We start from the raw sequence: 21,057 nt of genomic DNA on the forward strand, positions 1-21,057 counted from the left end.
AGCACGGTACAACACAACTCATTTGGCCTGTATTTACACAAAACAGATCATGCTTTGGGCTGAGGGAAAAGACCCAGCGGGAAAACCACTCTGGAGTCTGCTCACGTGGTTTTTGCAGGTCACACAGGAGCACAGGCACACAGCTGTGGGTGGTGGCTGCAAACAGGTGCCACAGCAGCAGACTGTGGCAGTGCACCTTTGTCCTCACGGATCACAAGGAGACACATCCAGGTGTAAGTGGAAGTGCAGCTGGCAGGGTGCTCTGCTTGTGGGCCCAGGGAAAATGTACCACTCACAGGTAAAACCAAGGACTTGTGTACACTGCAGAAACATGTGCCACATTTTTCCAGCAGTGCTGGGCCATACAAAAACTGCCCGGGTAGAAATGAGGAGCAATTTTCTTTGGGAGAGTGAAATTTTGTGGCTATCTTCCTATTTTACTATATATAGCAAGACCAGTATAAACTGCTTCACTTTGCAGAGTATCTTCAATTTACTTTCAATGAAAATTTAAGTTTTAAAACTTGTTTCTCCTCATTCCTGTGCCATCATCTGCCTGCTACAGTCCATTTCCATTCCAACGGAAAGACCCCAAGATATCACTATTCAGTTTTATTAAGAGGCGTGTGTCTGCATGAGGAGAGATTCTGCTTGCCAAACACCTGCAACAGCATCTGTCCAGGACTCCTTCCTCATCTGCCAAGCACTCCATCAAACTTCCTTTCCCCTCAAGCCAGGGAAGGCGGAATGGGCTGAGGGCTGGAACGCCGGCTACAGTGCGGGGCTGGGCCGCAGCTGCGGGAGGCGCGGCCGCCATGCAGGAGCGAGGGCCGGCACGCAGAGATGGGAGGCGCAATTGGACGCGGGCCCCGGGGGCGGTACGCGCAGGCAGGACGCAGGTCCAGAGGGAGGCCCGGAGGCGGGACGCGGATCCAGAGGCGGGTCCGGAGGCGGGTCCGGAGGGGGTGTGGGGGCGGGACGCGGGGCTGTACTTCCGGTTCGGGGTTGCCGTTACGCGCTGGCGGAGGGGCTTGCCGGACTGGTGGCCAATAGCGAGGCTTGGCGGAAACGCGCGGTGGCCGCTGGTTGGCGGGTGGCGGGTCGGGGGCGGAGCCAGGCGGGAGGGGCGGGGCGCCGCGGGTGCCGCCCCTCAGAGCCGGGGTGGTGCCGGCCGGGGCGGGTCGGCGCTGTGGTTGGCGCTGTGGCCGGCGGTGCCGAGGCAGGATGCGGCTGCGCTCGGGCGTGTTCGCCTCCTCCTGCCTCCTCGTGCAGGCTTTGGGCGTCGCACTGTTCCTCCGCGGCTTCTTCCCGGTGCCCGTGAGGTCCGTGCCCCGCAGAGAGGCCCGCGCGGACCCCCCCGCCGAGCCGGCCCCGCCCGGCCCAGGTAACGCGAGCGGCTGCCGGGCGCGCCCCGTCTCCGCGTCGTGCGGCATCTTTCTGTAGCGCCCTCGTGTTCCGAGAGTAGTTTAGAACTCAACTGGTTTTCACGTAGTTGCGGGTCACAGGCAGGAGTACCTGCTCGCCGTGGAAAAGCCTAAAGCATCAGCTGTCACTTTTGTGAAAGTTGTGCTTTCCTGTCGTTTTGTTTCCCTTTCCCTGACTCTGACGGAGCCGTGATACCCGGTCCTGTTCAGTGGCAAATTGTTTGTATTAGATGATGCCGCGCCAGCTAAAACTCCTCACGCATTTCCTGTGCTGTGCTCTGCCCGAGATTAATTGTTTCTGTGATTTTTCTGTGACGTGTGAGTGTTCTAATGCCACCTCAGCGAGACTTTTAACACCTCAGTAATGGCAAAGCACCTGTAATAATGCAGGTTGCAATATGCACAGCGTGGCAGTCCATCGCCGTTTCTGTGAAATCGCTCTTTTTACATGTCCTGCTCCGTTCCAGAGCTGAATTTGTGAAACCAAAATTTTCAAGAATCTTTTTAAGCAGTCAGTAGAGGATGTGCTAATAATGTAGTTGTCTTACATGTTCAGTCACAGATTGTATTAAAGTAATGTGACGAGGGCTGTGTACTTGATGGACTGTTTTTCAGTTTGGAGCTTGCGGAATGAAACTCCAGGGTCACTTGGCAGCTGGATCGAGTAGTATTTTGCTCATACAAAGCTCTTGATTGGGACACCTATTTATGGTTAACTTTGTGGAGCAGGACTGTAACTGCCAAACTGCGTCTTTAGCTGTCTGATATGAAATGTTAATTCTTCTGAAGTGTTTGACATTACACCTGTGGAGACAGACTTACTTAAATTGTGAGGCACGGTGGAGAGAACAGAAGGTTGTGTGATTTAAAGTGTGATATGCTGGTGTTGGTTAAACAGGAACACCAAAAGAATCTAATCTGGTAATGGACTGAGTGGTTTCAGGGCAGGTTGATTTTTAGCTGGAGTTTACCAAGACTGTCACAGATATTTGATAGGCTGCTGTGAGCGAAATATTGCATTCACATGTGATTGTTATCAGGACACTAATGTAGAGGGTGACTGGGTGGGGAGGAGATGTCAGACAATTTGGTTTTGAAAGGATTGTTTTGTGTTGAAGAGTGGAAATGTGTGCCACAGGGCTCTACAAGCAGTTTAGGTTTAGGCATGTCATGACAAGCCTAGGTGTGGTAGGCAAAAATGTGACAGTAGAGTACTTGCTTTCTGTAGTTCTGGGTTACGATGTGCTCGCAGAGTGATGTCTGCATGATGATGTCTAAAGGTAGGGTATTGCTTACTAAACCATGATGCAGAAGGCTTTCAAGCTACTTTACCTATTCAGAAAATAATATTTTGCAGTGCTTCTGGAACTCTTGAATGTTTAACTTTGTGAGTCCTGACTGCCATTGAGTGCATGCTGTCTTGGCTGTGATAAGGCTGTGGTACAGAATGCTTGCAGCACATTATTGTAATAAGTTCTTGGTAGAGAACCTGTGGTTTTCTTCACAGAAGTTCAGGTTCACTTAAATTAACTGTTTTTTAAGGAACCCTGGCAGAGATAAATGAGCATGTTGCATGGCAAGACTTGGACAATGTGTTGCTTTCTCTGTTTTACAGTAAATATTTTCACATGGCTTTTAAGTGACTCCAAATTCATTTGACCTTCTCAACACTTTGACCTTCTGATAAATCACACTGCAGGAGGAAGTTAGGAGTAGGGCATATGTGTTTGCACTCTGAACATTCTTGGTGTCCAGCAAGCTTCCTTTCACTAACAAGGTGGATAGGGGAAAGATGTAACTAACAGAACATCCAGTGGTGCCTTCTTGTTTTTCATGGAGAGCCAAAGCATGCTTGCTAAGTTGATAATTCAAGTCCTGGAAAAACAAAATTATCAGTTTTATTAGGATTGCTTGCAGTTAGCATTTTGTTGTTGAGATTTCCTTCTTCTCCCTGCTGTGCCCTCCTCCCCCATTTCCTGATCTGGGAAAATCACTAGCACTAACTAGCCTGTGAATGTCAGTTTGTTGATGCTTATCTATGTACCCCAAAATACATTTCTGAGGTTGTTTTTGATGTTGTGTTAGACACAGCATTATCTGCAACCTTTCCAAATTGTCAACCACTTTCACAGAAAAGTGAAAGGACTTTAAAAAAGGACTGTAAAACCCCTGACTTTATATAATGCATGTACTGAGAAGTCAGTTCAACACAGTGGTGTCTGGGTAGAGGTCTGTGGATAGGATACATTCTGCTTCCATTTTGCCCTTTTGTGTTTTTTCCTGATAGAGAAATGAGACATGTAGAGGTTGGGGCAAAAATGCTGCTGTAAGGCCTGAATGCCAACAATGAACTTGGTGGCAAGTTCATTGCAGATGAAGAGTTGCTGTGGACAGAATTAAGTCCATGCAAGAGGTGGGCTTGAAGGCACGATGTTGCCTACTACTTGATGCACAGCAGCATTTTTCTGTACCCACCTATATACTCTGTTCAGGGAATTCTGGAATTGGATTTTGGCCCTGCAGCTGCTATGACTAAACTAGCCTGTCATACATTCTTCTACCTTCGAGTGATTGATGTGCACAAATCTATCCATGCAAGTGTCAGTGAAATTGTCTCTTTCTTTGTAAACTTCCTGTTATCTTACGATGAGATTTCATAAAGAGGCATTCTTTATGTTGTGATGTGCAAAATTGGGTATCAGTACAGGTAAATGCTATCTATGTCTTTTTTGTAACAGATGTTGTCTGTCAGATACAATTACTTGTCTGTCAGCTTTACTGAAGTAAAAAGAGAGAAGGTATCAGCTATCCCTTCTTATTACTTTGACCACTCTCAATTTCAAAACTTTTCCTTACTTTTCCCAATTTCAAGTCACACATTCCATTCACATCTTGTTTTACTTTGTAGAGGTAGTGTTGGAGTTATTGTGTTGTTCCTGTGCTGGATGGCTTGAAAACTCATCCTCAGAATACTTCTCAGGTTTTCTGTTTGCAGCTTCTCATTTCTGGGTGTAGAATTAATAAAGAAGTTGAAAGCACTCATTTATGTAGTGAAGTTGTCCTTTAACTTCTGTCTAGTCTTCAGTAAAATTTGTTGATGACTTTTATATGCCCTGTTTTTGTTGCTTAGGAATGGTTTCTAACTGGACCAAGATTCCTCCACCACTTTTCAAAAAAGTTGTCATTGTGCTGATAGATGCTTTGAGAGATGACTTTGTGTTTGGGTCCAAAGGCAAACAGTTCATGCCGTATACTACTCAAGTTGTTGAAAAAGGGACTTCCTACAGTTTCATTGCTGAAGCCAAGCCGCCCACTGTGACTATGCCTCGTATTAAGGTAAGTGGGATTTTTTTCTATCATTTCATTGGAGAAGCTTTTCAAGTGTGAGTTGTTTCATATATTTGGAGTTTGCATAAAGGACGTTTGTGGTGTTAGTGCAATCTATAGCTGAGTGTCTCTTTGCTGTAGTAGTGCATGTTATAGAGACCTGATTTGCCATGGGCAAGCCGTTAAGGCCAGATAAGGTCCTAGTGCAGGCTTAAATTATTGCCATAGCCTTTTTATATGTAATCATGGGAAGGCAGTAGTCTCTTAGTTGGTGAGTTTTCCAGTTGTCTTCTATCTAGGAACATTTTTATTGTATTTCTCTGTGTTCTTGTAACTTCCAAGAGAAAATCCAGTTTAGTATGAAATTGTTTTGTCATAGGGGTATTTCTGCACAGCTTAAAAAGGAAATTCTGCCAAGTTCCAGGTAACTAAAAGATGAATTGTGATGGTGCTATCAAAATGCTTGATCATCTAGGCTTGTCAGTGGTAGATTGAGTAGCACCTCTGCACTGAAAAAGCTGAGGGAGTGATCATTGGTAGGTCAACTGGCAGGCGAGTGAGAGGGTGAGGAGGAGACAGTCTAGTAGCTCTTTATAGATGGGTTTCATTGTTTTTTCTAGAAGTTTCTTACTTACTGTTTTGAAGGTACTGTTGTTAACGTTGAGTCAGTTTACTTACACCTGAATTATCTTTTGGTGGTTTAATGACCAATAAATGAAACAAATGTCAACTGTCTTAGGTGGTCTTTTTTCTGGCCATTAATTTAGACAATAATTTTTTTGCCTTCTGTAAAGCAGTTATCTCTAACATCAACTAGCACTGTGTTGTGGCAGCTGAGGTTATGTGGCAAGACAGCTTGTGTTCTTTTACTTTGTTATGTTTCCTTACCAAAAATATAATTTGTCTGCCATCTGGCTTATTGCTTCCTCCCATTTACATTGCTACTGTCTTCTGAGCACTGAAAGTTTCTTGTTTAATGTGTCTTTTTTCTTGTTTCATTAGGCTTTGATGACAGGTGGCATACCTGGTTTCATTGATGTTGTTGTGAACCTCAATTCTCCAGCTCTGTTGGAAGACAATCTGATATGGCAAGCAAAAACAGCTGGGAAAAGAATAATATTTTATGGTGATGATACTTGGGTTAAATTGTTCCCAAAGCACTTTGTGGAATATGATGGAACAACATCGTTTTTTGTGTCAGACTTTACAGAGGTGAGAGGCTTTGTGTGATCCCAAGTTAAATAAAGTCAGTACAAACAAACAGTGTCAGTTTCTGAAAATGAGTGAGTAAAGCTACCCTTGTTCTGAAATACTCACCTGGCAATTAAATAGAAATCAAATTTGTCTGTCTTTTTAGCATGGGCACTGTAAAGCTGAGCATTTCAATCCCTCATGCATATGCTGTAAAAAGTGTTGTGATGATACAGTAATTATCAATTTATCACTCTGTAACTTTCCTAAACATACAGTTTTCTCACAAAATTTATTGTGGTTGGAAGTTTCACCAGTTGCTTTGTTTAAAAATTCTATTATCCATGTTTTCAGTTTGCTATCAAATATTTTTAGTTATGCAATCATTAAGAGGTCCATTAATATATTAGCTTGGTCTCTTAGAGGTATACTTTTTTAGTATTGCAGTTTTATAATTGCAATGGGAGCAGTGTTTATGTTGTCAAAGAGGGAGCATAGAAAGTAAGTGAAACAAATTCTGAAAATTCTTATTTTGGGCACATTTGAAGAGTAAATGCTTTGACAAATTTACTTAATTTGTGAACTTTTATGATTTGTAAAACCTCAAGCCATTGATCTGCAGCTACTGACTAAAATATTTTATTTTTTAAGGGAATTAGAATGATCTAATGTGAATTGGAAGACATGTTTAATTGGTTGTGCTGATAAGACTTGCAAAAGCTTCAACCTGAAGTAAAAAGTTCTACAAAAGTTCTACTGAATCTGTGCTTAATGTGGCTCTCAAGCTCTTTATGCAGTCCTTAAGCAGTCTTAATATAGTCTATTAAACACACAGCTTTTAATAGTTTTTTGGTAGTTATATAGAGACTCAAGAAAGTAGTATCATGTGGGAAATATTCTAAGGATTTTTAATAACTGAAGAGAATATATGTGACTAAAAATGTATTGTCAACTTGAGGAGAAGAACAGGTGAGTTAGGCCCCAAATAGCAGTTTTCAAACTATTTTTCTTTCTCACTATGTTGTCAGTTATTTTACTGTACAATCTTCTTTGTTTGCACACTAGCAAAAATGGAGTTGAAAGATCAGGGTTTTTTGTACCCTTGAGCTTCCCATCACTAAACTGAGACTTTTTGTTGTACTTGTGATCCTTGATGTATCACATGTGAAGTGATAATCTGGAGTGTGAAGGGTGAAAGTGACTGAAGAATTCTTGGAATACTTTTTAAAAGTTTCTGTGGAAGCTTGACCACCCATTTGTCTTGTCTGTATGTAATCTTATGCGTCCTTACCAGAAAAGATTAAATGGAGTGAAGAATCTATTTTTTAAGACAAATATATTTGGCTGTCTGACATTGAACTAATAATTTTTTTTCTTATTAACATTGTGAGTGACTGTAATCTCATCAACTTCTATGGAATTTTCATGGGTAGTGTAGTTGATTTTTTTGTGCTTTTTGCAAGAGGGAATTTTTTTAACTTTATAGTTGTTTTCCTTATCTTTGAGGTTGATGATAATGTTACCAGACATTTGGATAGAGTGTTGAAGAGAGAAGACTGGGATCTCCTGATACTACATTACCTGGGGTTGGACCATATTGGTCATATGACTGGGCCAAACAGCCCATTAGTGGGACCAAAACTTCGTGAAATGGATAACATACTGAAGAAGATTCATATTTCTCTTCTTTCAAAGGTAATACAGCTTCCTCTTGGGTCAGAGTGTGTTACATGTGGACTGACATTAAAATGCTTGCTGGTTGTTGTTGATAGCTTCTTTATTCATTGACTAAAGTGTGTATTTTGTTCTTTGTCTGCCTGGGCCATTTCCCAGTGTAGCGTTTTTAGGGCTTTGATGGCTGACCTCAGTAACATCTGTTATTGGCCGCTTCTGGGAAGCTATGGGGAATAGCACCCTCCTGGTGTGTGGGAAGCAGAGAGGAATGCCTGCCAAAATTCTCCCATCACTTGAGAACTAAAATGGTTGTTGGTGTGCTTTCTAGCAATGAAGTTCTGCAGAAGTAGTAATGGGCATGTGTAGCTAATGGCTCTGATGTCCAGAATTATGAAGGCATGCCTAATTCTTAGATATTTGATAAATTCAAATGGAAGTGGTGGTCTTAATCTGCTTTGTTTTGTAGTGAATGTAGCACATCTGAATCTGTTTTCAGATTGGTAAATACTGGTTGTCACTTAGCTAAGCTGTCACACAGCTAAGTCTGGGTTCTGAAATGCCAAGTCCTAGTTCTAGGTGGCCCAAAGCGTTTGTTTTTGGCTATTGCAATTCAGAATAGCTGATAATGAAGTTTCAGTAGTATTTTTAGTCAAGTGGATACTATTATGTGAAAGAAAGGTTAAATCCTGAGTGTGGAAGTTCTATGAATGTTACGATTGTTTTGCTGCTGTTTGTTAGTATCTTTGCTTTTGCCATTTATGTTCAAACCTTTATGTCAGTTTTAGAATACAGACATAATAAAAGCACTTCTTTGGATAGAATAGGTACGGGTAATAACTAGAGATAATAAAAAGCTACTTTGTTGTTGAATGACTGTTAATTTTCTACCACTTTGATTTGTTAGCTCAAAATTCTTGGACAGGCCTCACTTAAGTTTGTTTCTCTTTACTCAGGAACATACACATCATTTAATGTCATTCTTCAACAATCGTTAACAATCAGTCTTCATTGACTGTCACATTTCAACCCCAAATCAGTCAGATATCAACCCCTAAAGCCCTGGGAAAATAGAAATCCTATTAGAAATAGGACTATTTTAAAATATTCATATTATGTTAATATTTACAATGTTAATAATTCAGCATGTGTATTGAAACTTAGTGAAGCTGGAGAAACGAAGAGGGGGGATATTTCTGTGTTAATGAAGCTCTTCTGTGAGACCTGATTTTCTTCTTACGGTGTGGTAGTCTTTATTTAATCTTCCAGAGAGTTTCTTGTAACTCTGTAAATTCAGGGGTTTTTTTTAAAGCTTTTTTTTTTCTGCTAAGATATTGACAAATGTGTTAGATATGAATATGCCTTAACTTTTAAAATTTACTATTACTGAGTTTCACTTAATTGCAGCCATCTCCTGATATCTGCCCCAGGGTGAGCAAATTTCAAAAATGAAGTTAATTTTGAGACATTCATGTTTGAAAATGATGAAGATGGTGAAATTATACAAATGAATTGTGTTTGTATGGTAACTTAGATTTTTTTTCTATGATTTGCAGGAGGAAACTTCTCTGCCCAATTTGTTAGTTGTTTGTGGGGATCATGGCATGTCTGAAACAGGCAGTCACGGTGGTTCTTCAGAAGGAGAAGTGCACACACCGCTGCTGTTTATCAGCTCAGCTTTTGAGAAGAGAAGTGGTGAGGATCAAAGAAGCATGACTTTTTTTAGAAGTGTCTTAGTTTCAGATGGAATAGAGTTAGTTTTTTTCTTAGTAGCTGGATTTTGGATTCAGTATAACGTTGGTAATACACTGGTGTTTTAGTGTTTACTCTGAATCAAGGACTTTTCTGTTTCCCATGCTCTGCCATTGAGCAGGTGCAAAAGGAGCCATTAAGGAGCATAGGAAGGACAGCTGATGTGAACTGGCCAAAGGGATATTCCATAGCTTGGAACATCTTCCCTAGTGTATAAACGGTGGCTGAAGTCACTGCTTGGGGGTGGACTGGACATCGGTCAGCAGGTGGTGACAAATTTTATTATGAATCACTTGTTTCTCTTGTGTTTTATTCTTCTGCCTGTCTCCTTTTTGTTAGTATTATTATTATTATTATAGTATTTAATTTTCTTTCAATTGTTAAACTCTGCTAATCTCAACCCATGAGAGGTTTACCTCTTCTTTCTCCTCCCCACCAGGGTGGAGGGTGTGAGTGAGTGAGTGGCTGTGTGGTATTTGGTGTAAGACTCTAGTAGATACCAGTGCATAGTGGATGGGATGGGAACACTACTACTTATATAACTGTAACAAGAACAACAATTATAATTATATGTAGATTATAGTAGTTACTATTGTCATGGGAAGGGGAGAGATGGAGGAATAAAACCTAGGAGAGGGAGGAATAAAACTCAAGAGAAACGTGTGATGCACAATGCAATTGCTCACCACCCGTTGATCAGTGCCCAGCCCCCCTTCCAGTAACAATCCACAGCCCCCAGTCAACTCCTTCCAGTTTGTGTACTGGCTACAGTGCTCTGAGGTATGGATTATTCCTTTGACCAGTTCAGGTCAGCTGCTCCAACTGTGTTCCCTCCCAGCTTCTCATGATCGCTGGAGAGCACAGGAAGTGGAAAAGTTCTTGATTTAGAGGAAGCCCTCCTTACCAACAGCTATACCATCAGTGTGTTATCAACAACATTCTCATAGAGAATCCAAAACAGCCCCCATACTAGATACTAGGAAGAAAATTAACTCTATCCCAGTTGAAATCAGAACAAAAAGACACTGTAATTTATATTACTCTAGAATTTATATTATTCTAGAATTTATATTATTTATATTTATTTTATTTATATTATTTATATTATTCTAGAATTCTTCTTGAAAAGTGCTTTGGTTTGTTCTACAGCTATTTGGCAAAGCCCATTCTGTGTTATCCAAAACTCTGGTTTCAGCCAAAGTTAGCATCTGTATCTTGCTGAAAGCATGAATCAAGCTTTGCAACCACTGAGAGAATTGTGTGTTTCTGAGGTGATCATCTCAGAAATATAGCATTGTTCTATCTGAGTGTTTAGAACTAATGAGATCTGTTGTAAGGATACTGGGGTAATGGTAAATGAATAGGTGTAGATGCAAAATTGTATTTGAAGTAGGTTTAAATTTTGTCTTTCATGGCCAGAATATTCCCTTTGTCTCCGTTTTTCTCTCTGACAGCTAGGATAGAGGAATGAATGACAATTTCTCACACAGAGTTGACCAGAAAGGGGAAGAAAGCCCTTGGAAGACCAGAGACTATTAGAAATATGATTTTTTTTTTTTAACATTAAATTGATCTGACCCTTGTGAAAGGGTGAGAGGTGATGGCATTGATAACATGACTACTGATTACTAAGTCTTAAGGATGGAATACGGACCATGAGTTTGTTTACTGTATGGGCGAGTTAATTTTATATCATTGATGTGAGTTTACGTGTTTCTGAATCCGATTTTCTACTTGGAGATAAGAATAAAAAAAACCCAAACAGATAGTTAAAGGCAAGAGAGAATAAAGAAATGGAGTGCTAGAGAATCTTTAGTTTACTCTTTAGAGTTGTGGTTAAATAAACTCATTGACTGAGTGAATCGATGGAATGTAGTTATACCAGGAGTGTATATTCCTCTCAAAATAATACTCCTTTCTGCCTTTCGTTCTGCTACTTGCTCATTTCCATCTGATTTCTTTTCTTCTAAACCTGTGTGCAGAACCTTGATTTATTTATCTTGCTGGAGGTTCCTGCAGCACAGTAGAGGTAGATTTTCCTGTTGTTTGTAAAATTGTTATTGAGCTGCAAGACAAAGCACTGCCTGAAGAGTTATTGACCTCTTCTCAGGTCTGTAAACAAAACAAAGTCAAGAGTGGATCAAAGCTCTTGGCTAAATTTTTATTTTATGAATTTCACTAGCATATGTGGACAGCCAGGCCACAAGAGTACAGATTCTACAGTCTCTTGCTCATTGGAATTAGTTTCTGTAAGGTTTAAACGGAATAAGTGGTTTTTATGAGGCAATGAAATACATCTATTTACCTGTCTTTTGGGATAGAGTTCGTGATTTCTAATGCCTTTGTAAATACTCAGCAGTTTACTTTTCATTGGTACAGTAATCAGGATTCTAGTGACTGCTCCTTATGATCCTACTGTAAACAAAATGTACTGTGGTTAATTTGGTAGACCTCAAAATAGTAATCCTGTGGGCTTTTTGCATTTAGTATGCTGTCAGAGTATTTCTTGTATAGGCTTCTACAGAGATGTGTCACCCATAATTGGCTAAATGTGTTTGGTAGTTTGGCTTTTTTTAACCAGTTAAGAACTTGCCTTTAAAGACAAAATCTGAAAACTGCTGACAGACAGGCACTCATGCAAAGAGGCTTTACAGATTATAGATGGCGTTCTATATAAGTATGGGAGTAATCAGAGCTAGATGAGAAAGGAGGGAAATTTTAATTCTCCAAAAAGGAGCCTTGAGAGGAATAAAGACTATATAGAACTCTTTCTATACTGTATTTAAGTCAAAATACTCAATGCCTGAAGTTAAAAAGAGGATGAAATAAAAGCATACTGGAAAAGCACTGTTACCTAACTAGTTCAGCACAAAAATCAACAACAACAAAAACCCAACAAAAAAACAGCTGGCAAAACAATCTTAAGCGGAAGGTTAGTTATGTTAATAAAATCATTCATGTCTGTAGATTTCTAAGGGATAGAAGGCTAATCCTGATAACTGCAGTAAATTAAGGGAATCTTACACATGACCCTTCAAAAATCACTGGATTTGCCTGCATGTACCCATGGATTTTGAGTTCAACATTCTTTACCTGATGTCTAATTCTGTTTGCCTAGCAACCTGATATTAATTAAATCTTGAGCTGTTGTCATTATATTTATTGTGAAGCTTCTGGAATGCTGCCAACATTATTTTAGATTCTCATTCTTTGTTCATATATTAAATCAGCCTACTGTAGTGCTTTTTATTATTTCTAATGTAAAAGTTATGAAATCCTCTTAGGATGTAGGCTGCAACTTGATATTAAGGTGATGTCCTGGACCATCTGTTTTCTTACTTGTATAACGTTTATGTTGTGTTTACAGAAGTTGTTAGCATTGAAGAGTGGTGCTGGCTAAGAATTTAATAAATATTGAATTTACAGCAGCAGAGGATAGCAGCTGAAAAAGATCAGTCAGCTCTCTGCAGACTGCAGACTCTGCAGAAAATAGCTGATCTAACACCAATGAAACAATTTTGCAACTAGTAAGGTGCCGGCTGTCTCTGGAGAAATAGAATGGATGTTTTACACTTCTTTTCTTCTCTTTTTTTCCCCTTTGTTCATTCTAGCTCCTCTAGCCCAACCTGAACTTGTACAGCAAACAGATTTAGCTAGCACACTGGCAATAGGTCTTGGCCTACCAATTTCCAGAAACAGTGTTGGGAACCTTATATTGCCAGTTGTCGGAGGCAAGACAATGAGAGAACAGCTACGTTTTCTGCACTTGAATGGGTTCCAGCTTAGCAGATTGCTGCAAGAGAATACACCTGCATATGAAAAAGGTAAATTAGCTAAAAAAAGGTACAGATATAATAAAAAGAGATTGTTTATAAAACAGTTTGGACTTTTAAATTCAGTAGTATGGCATTGCACTGCAAAATAGCTATTTTCTTGAGAGCAGTATATTCAGAACAGTTGTACCAAATTCAATCTTTACTGCAACCTACTTTGATACACTGCTTCTGAATACAGCTTTTTAAATTACTACTAATATTCCTGGTTGGCAAAAGAGCAAAAATAATGATGGAGTAAGATTAAAATAAAATTGCCAGTGTCATTAAATCTCTGTGGTTTCATAATGCTCTCTGTGAGGTGTCCTATATAGGGCACTGACTCTGAGCTATTTCGAGAGTTAACACAATGGACTGAATTTTCTAGTTTAAATAAAAAGATGCTTCAAGTGAAACTGGGAGATAATTTGGGGTAAGTTATCTTTTTATTTCATTTTTATGTATTTACTTGGAATGAGAACCTAGAGAAATGCTTAATAAAAATGCATGTGTGTATGTGTGTATATTTGGAGGAAAGAATAAAAAAAAATTAGAAAAAATAAACTAAACCTAGCAAAATGTGGTATTTCATTAGGAGGCATGATACAAACTGCAGTATAAATAATGAAGTTAGTATGATAATTTTTTGAAAAAAAATTGAGTCAGAGGGTAAAGGAGAATATTTTACTGTTGACATTAGAAGGTGTCTTAAGGTGACTGTGAAGCTTGTCAATTGATTTATAATCTGTTGAATTATTAAAAAAACCAGATGAGAATGCAGAGCTGTTTTACAGCTAGGAATAATCAAAGTGGATAGCAACATAAATTTTAGCAAAATGATCATTCTAGGTCAAGAATCAATTACCTTTCAACATCACAGCTTCTAATCATAATTAAACCTTGTTCAGGAATTTCAACAGAAGAAATTTTGCTTGTTGCAGCAACATGCCTATAGGAGGACCCATGCTCCATCTCTTCTGACTTTTTTTTTTTCTGCACAGATTTCACTTAACCCAGTTGTATCAAGTGAGAAGTTTGCCCTGTTAAGGAGTTTCAGGGTATCAAATTCCATTTGACAGTATTTCTGCAAACATTGATGAACATACCAGCATCTGTTTTATATCTAAATGTTAAGGTTTTTTTGTCTGGGAAGAGCTTAATTTCAGCTTGTAGCTTCCATCTGAGAAATGAAAGTCAAAATTGCTGAGGATAAAAATGTAGGAATTTTATATGCTGCTTACTTGTGACTGCAAACTTACTGGAGGTACTTCCTTACTGGAAAGAGTTTGGGAGGCAAAGCATCCACAATGACTTTCTCTCCTTTCACTAACGGAAAATGTCAATAACATGGTGCAAGTTTAGGTCCAAGTCATGGTAGCTTTTTTTACAGTCTTAATGTCAATTTCCCCTGTTTCTGTAGACTTCTTGGAGGGATCTTGTTTTTCTTAGTGTGTCCTGGATGTCCAAGGGGAAAGGTTAATGCTTTGGTCTGTTCAGGAAAGACTGGCAGGGAAACAGTACATTCCCTGTTTATTTAGTGTTGTCTGATATGGATACTTCAGGCTTGGAGATACTAAAGACAGTGTCACTAACTCAGTGACTGATAGGAGCATGCATGAATGGCCATTTGATTTGCATGGTGTTTTAGTGAAGATAAATGCCATCCCACTATCCCTCTATGGGCACATACACATGTATCTGTCAGGATTCCCCTAGGAACAGGTTACCTTGCAGAGAAGTTACTATATTGAGTAGTCTGATTCATGTTCAAGAAGGTTGCCCTCTTTTTAAAAAAGGTAAAAAGGAGGATCCTGGAAACTGTTTAACCAGTCAGCTTCACCTCTGTGCTTGGTAAGATCACAAAACAGATCTTCCTGGAAGACATTTCAACATGAATGGAAGACAAAAAGGTTATTGGACATGGCTGACACTACTTTGCCATGGGCAAATTGTGCTTGGCTAATTTAGTGTCCTTCTATGATGGAGTAAATGCATCAGTGGACAAAAGATGTGTCATCTACTTAGGCTTCTGTAAGGCCCTTGGTAAGGCCTCCCTCAACATTTCTGCTGCTGTTAGTGATATGGTCTGACAAATGGACACTGTAATGAATAAGAAATTGGCTGTGTGTCTGTAAAGTCAATGGCCTAATGTCTAATTGGAAACCCATAATGAGTAGTGATCTAGTGAAAGATTTCTCCATTAACAGTGCTGGCGATGAACAAGATAGTCTTAAAAGCTACTTTCCAGCCTGAATAATTCTACAATTCTAAGATTTTAAGTTGGGAATGTGAGGGGGGGAAATGAATCTTTATGTGAGAGAGTGGTGACAGGCATGCAGCTGTGCCTTGGGGTATATGATGAAATAGTTGAGAGCTTGTGGGTCAGGATTAGTGCACAGACCAATATGGGCAATATTGCATGGGTGTCTAGTGCAGACAGTTGGATTGTAAAGAATTTGTAGCTTTCCAAACAACTAGAGGAAATCCTATATTCACTATCCATGGTGCTCATATGACACTTCAGCCATCCTGTTGTATTTCAGGCTAGATAACTGGACAGTGAGATGGACTGAAAAGTGGCTCACAGCTGCTGTGTTCATGTGAATGTGATCAGCAGCACAGAGTCCCCCTGAAGGCTGTTGTGATCAATCATAGGGCTGTTGTGATCAATCATGTGACTCAAGCCAGAACTGTTTAAAATCTTCATCAGTGGTCTGGCCAGTGGGACAAAGTGGTGTCTCAGCAAGGGAAGTACATGATGAAAATCTGGGAGAAGTGCCTGGTGCAATTGGTGGGTCTGTTGCCACTCAGAGGCACTTTGACAGGCTGGAGAAATGGGCTGACCTCTTAAGTTTGAGCAAAGGGAAATGCCAAATCCTACACCTGGGAAGAAGTAATCCCATTGTACCCATGCAGATTTGATTTTGACTGACTGGAAGCAGCTGGAAGAACAACCACGGGGTGAGACTGGGGGTACCGCGTTGAACATCAGGCAGCAGAGCACCCTCATGAAAGAAAGGGCAGTAGCATCCAAGGTGGTATTAGGAGGACAGTCATCCGCTGTGTTCCTGTCAATCTTGCCTCTTGTATCAGCTGTGGTGAGTGGACATCAGGAGTCTTGGGCCTGGTGCTGGGCTTCTCAGTACCATAATGTAGTGAATATAACATAGTGAGTGCAGTGCATGGTCATGGAAGTGATGAAGGGATTGGAACGTCTGTCATATGAGGAGGGGCTGAGGGTGCTAGGGCTGTTCAGGAGGCATCTTATCAATGTAGGTAATACATGATGGGAAGGAATAAACAAGATGGAGCCAGGGTCTAATTGGTGGTCCTCACAAAATATTAGAGGAAACCTTTTTAAGTAAGATTTGTCAAAGACTAGAATGAGTTGGTAAGAGAGGTTGTGGAGACTTTGTAGCTGTTAACATTCAAGACCTGACTGGACACAGATCTGAGCAATCTTCTTTAGCTCACCCTGCTCAGAGCCTTTTGATTTTTATTTGATGAACATCTGAACCCTTATTGGAGTTGTGCTGACAGCTCTTGGGCTATATAATTTCTTATTATATAGGCAATCCCACAGGCAAGGTTTGCTGCCAGTTTTTTTGAGGGAAAGAAACCCCAAAAGATAGTTGGAGTCAGTTGGACGTGACTCACAGTTGCTTAGCTAGACATCACTCATGTTAAAGCTGCTGCTGCAGTTTCAAGCTTTCCAGTGTAGATTCTCAGCTAGTAATATTTAGTGGATCATAACATTTCAGTTCAATGCTAAGAGAAATGCCGTGACTGGGACTTCAGTTTAAAATGAAAGATACACTTGAAAATACTTGCAAGGATAGCATAAGCCTTCCTGCCTTAGAAAAAACATTTTCAACTCTTGAGGTCAAAACCAGTAAGCTCTGCTGAAGGGGAAAATATGGCATTCCTGTCCAGTGCTGTAACTTACAGGACAGGGGTTAGAGCACCAGCTGTTGGGACCATGAGGATGATGACAGAGTCAATCATAGCAGGAAAAGACTCACTCATTTTAGGCTATATCATAAAATATGCATTCCTTTTTGGTGGGATATTAGTTTCCTTCTTAAGACAATGAGATGAAGTCAGATGTCAGTTGAGTTGATTTCCAGTCGGATGGGAAAGCGGAATGACCTTTACAAGCTGTTTCATAAATAAGTCATGGATTTCCCTGGATTCAGCTGCTCCAGTGTTAAGAGCAAACTGTAACAGTACACAAAAAATTATTTTCATCTTCAAGTGTGTTTTAAATATATCTGTTAATAAATAAAGAGCAGAATGAAAGTAGGTCAATAACTTTTCCCCTGTGTTTGTTCATATGAACATGCATTTTCAAACTAAGGTTGTACAACATTTAATGGGACTTGGGCTTTGCTTTATTGAGATGCAAAAAAATCCTCACACTTAAACCTATCTTCAAGTAAATTAAATTTTACATGAGAATTTTGAAGCTTGACTAAGGGATTTATTATTTAAAAAGTAACTTTCTAAAACATGCTAATAAATTGTAATGTGAGGCATAAAGTTTTCTTTTGATAGATGTGGATACATGCAGCTAAAGAAAAAGTCTGAAAAAGGAGAATAAAAATAGCTAGCAAAAATTAAAAAGCTGAAAGAAATATCTAAAAACACACTTTGGGTTTTTGAGCAAGTTCATACCTCAGTGTAAGATAGGCAGCCCTAGGTATCTAGTGATACTTCTCTCATGTTCTGAACTTCTGAATGATAAACTAGGATCTTTCTTGGAAAGACATTTTACAGTGGAATGAAGATGCTTGAGAGCAGCTTGGGTGGTGTTACTAAAATGAGTGCAAGCTTTTCCATTTGGGACTGATCCTGAACTTGTATCAGATGAAAATAATTTGATTTTTACTGGGACATTTATATATTGAAACTGGGGAAGTCAGTTACATCATTCATTCTTTCCGTATAACTTTTTTGAAATTATTGCTGCCTGTGACTGGAACTAAGTGAAACTGTTGTCAAACAGATGCTTGCAAAACGTATCCATCTGGCTGTGATAAGATAGTGAGGCTGAAGCACAAATTGCTCATGTAATACAATGCAAGTAAACATTGCCAGTGCTTTGCAAAATGTGCAGCCGGGTAAGCTTACTCTGGATTTTGCTTCAATTTTGACATGTCTTATAAGTATCCTGTACAGGAGTGACTTGCCAGTATTATCTGTTACCAAAATGCTTCTCCAACTTAGTGTCTGTGACCCTTCTTGTTTTATGCTTCCTGCCACTGAACCAATATAACTGGAGTTCTTGGATGAAACTTGGCAACCATGGTCTTTTATTACTGTCTGCAAGATCTTTAAATCATTCATTCGTGAGGGTTTGACTAAAAGTTTTCTCATAAAACCATGGACACAATGGTTTTGGTGGGCAGTTAGCATGGAAAGAAGTAGATGAGAATGAAATAAAAATGCTGAAAGGAATGAAGAGGGAGACTAGTCAAGAAGCATGAAAGAGGAACAGAAGAGGAGCAGAAGATGTGGAGTGAATTTATTTATGTTTCAAAATACAGCTCGAACTAATTTCAGTCTTCTGTATAATGAAAAAATGTCATGTCAAATCTCAGTTTAATTAAAGCTCATTTTAGATAATCCTTTATGGATGTCCTCAAATGTATGAATATTTAACTCCTATTTCAAATATACTGGAAGAGAAACTTCACAAGGAAGTTAGAAGAATTACAGGAAGGAAAGAAAATCCTCTGTGTGCACTGGCAGGTACCTTGTTATATACATGTCTGCTGCTGGCTGGATTGTGCTTTCTAGCAGATCCCTGCAAGCCCCCTGCATAGCAGGGGCAGCATGCCTTGGAGTCTGCTAGAAGTCTGGGGAAAACAGAATGGACATTTTAAATTAAACATTACATTTTAAAATTCTCACTTTGAATTCAGCACACAGTAAATGATGAAGTGTTTTGTATCATAAGAGACTTGCAAATAGTAAGCATGATTCTTCCATGACTATACAAATTGCGAATAGAAATACTTCATTCACCTTCATTGACTTGAAATAAAATTTAAATTTTTTCTGGATTTAATAGTGTACTTTTGCTGAAAAGGCTTAACGAAAAATATTTTTTTTTCCCCAAGTAGAATACACTATTTATCTACAAGGAGTGAAAAAGAGCTGTAATGTAAGTCTTTGTGACAGCCAAGTTATTTCAGTCATTGTTTTAACCTTTCTTGTCTGAAACTGTACAGCAAATGTTTCACCCTCCTTTCAGTTAAGAAGAGAACAACTGCAGTAAAAATTTCCAAATCGGCATTTTGCACCTAAGTTATCGTTACGTTTCAAGTCAAATTGCAGGGAAATAGCAAGTACTGTTAGTGTGAAGTGAAATTAAACATAATGCAGATAAATATGAATATTCATGCATAGCATAAGTTCCAGTGAGATACGAGTTTCTGAAAGTTATGCTTTCCATCTGTTGTCAACTGAATTTGTACTGTGAATGCATACTGTATACAATGACTAGTATTTGAAAAGCAGAATCACAGATTAGGTGAATCTGCGATTAGGTAGATCACTGCAGGTTAACTAGTCCAACTATCCTGCTCAAGCAGGTTCTCCCACCATTACTCAGGAATGTGTCCAGACAACTTTCGCATATCTTGAGAAAAGGGCTCTGCAGCCTTTCCATGCAACTTGTTCCAGTTACCCACAGAGTAAAGAAGTTCTTCCTCATGTTTAGGTAGTACTTCCTATGTTCCTGTGTTGCCTCTTGTCAACAGGCAGACTTCTGCCTACTGCTGGGCACCATTGAGAAGAGCCTGGCTCCATCCTCTTGACACCCTCCCTTCAGATACTTACAGGCATTGATGAAGTTCCCTCTCAGTTGTCTTTTCTCAAGGCTGAACAGGCCCAGCTCCCTGAGCCTTTCCTCCTAGAAGAGATGCTTCAGGCCCCTCATCGTCTTTGTTGCCCTCCGCTGGAATTGCTCCAGGAGCTCTGTGTCTCTCCTGTCCTGAGGAGCCCAGAACTGGACACAGCACTCCAGATGTGTCTCACCATGGCTGAGTAGAGGGACAGGATCACCTCCTCTGACCTGCAGACAGTGCTCTTCCTAATGCACCCCAGGATCCCACTGGCTTTCTTGGCAACGTGGGCATACTGCTGGTTCACGGACGCCTTGTTGTCCACCAGGACCTCCAGGTTCTTCTCCACAAGCTGTTTTCCAGCAGGTCACCCGAGCCTGTGCTGGTGCCTGGGGTTGTTCCTCCCCAGGTGGAGGACCCTGCACTGGCCTCTGTTGAATTTCAGAAGTTTCTTTTTTTCCCATCTCTCCAGCCTGTTGAGGTCCTTCTGAAGGGCTGCACGTCCTTCTGGGGTATTGGCCACTTGTCCCAGCTTTGTGTCATAAGGGAACTTGCTGAGAGGAGGCCTCTATACCTTCATCCAAGTCATTGTGAATAACTCAGACTTCATTGGACCCAATATTGACTCTTAGAGGACACTACTATCTATAGGCCTCCAGCTAGATAGACTTTATACTGCTGGTTAAAACTCTCTGAGCTCTGCCATTCTTTCAGTTCTCAGGGCGCTCATCCAGCCCATACTACCATCTGATGTGGTGTATGTCGTCATCAGCTATTTGATCATTTCCTACTTAGCTTATACAATGTGTTCTGGATAATGAGTAGTTCCAGTGGATAGCATTGCTTTCTATCCTTCACCCCCGCCCCCCAAATCCCCCACAGTATCTAAAGCATTTGAATTGTTTGTTCTGGAAACTCTTTGTAAAAATGAATGGTTATTTTACTAAGTTTGTCAATTGTTAGAGGTCTTGACAGTTTATTAGGTTAGAATTAATTGCATTTATTTCAAATAGCTGTTACCATTGCAGGAAG

The 21,057-nt window shown here is 40.0% G+C and overlaps 1 protein-coding gene across 7 annotated transcripts in view; it reads left to right on the forward strand.

The window, feature by feature from the left end:
- The first annotated feature begins 1,176 nt into the window (after positions 1-1,176).
- The window catches only part of PIGG (phosphatidylinositol glycan anchor biosynthesis class G (EMM blood group)), an 89,308-nt gene continuing 69,427 nt past the window's right edge, over positions 1,177-21,057 (forward strand). For 2 of the 7 annotated variants that reach the window (XM_083884214.1, XM_083884215.1), the window contains exons 1-6: positions 1,178-1,384; positions 4,555-4,760; positions 5,754-5,963; positions 7,449-7,637; positions 9,170-9,308; positions 12,977-13,189. In XM_083884214.1, coding sequence (XP_083740340.1) covers positions 1,225-1,384; positions 4,555-4,760; positions 5,754-5,963; positions 7,449-7,637; positions 9,170-9,308; positions 12,977-13,189 — 1,117 coding nt within the window. In that variant the 5' untranslated portion in view covers positions 1,178-1,224. Of the gene's footprint in view, positions 1,385-4,554; positions 4,761-5,753; positions 5,964-7,448; positions 7,638-9,169; positions 9,309-12,976; positions 13,190-21,057 lie in introns of all 7 variants that reach the window. The other 5 variants (XM_083884211.1, XM_083884216.1, XM_083884210.1 and 2 more) reach the window with 3 other exon arrangements.

This window comes from Zosterops lateralis (assembly GCF_965231275.1).
Source record: "Zosterops lateralis genome assembly, chromosome: Z".
Lineage (NCBI taxonomy): Eukaryota > Metazoa > Chordata > Aves > Passeriformes > Zosteropidae > Zosterops > Zosterops lateralis.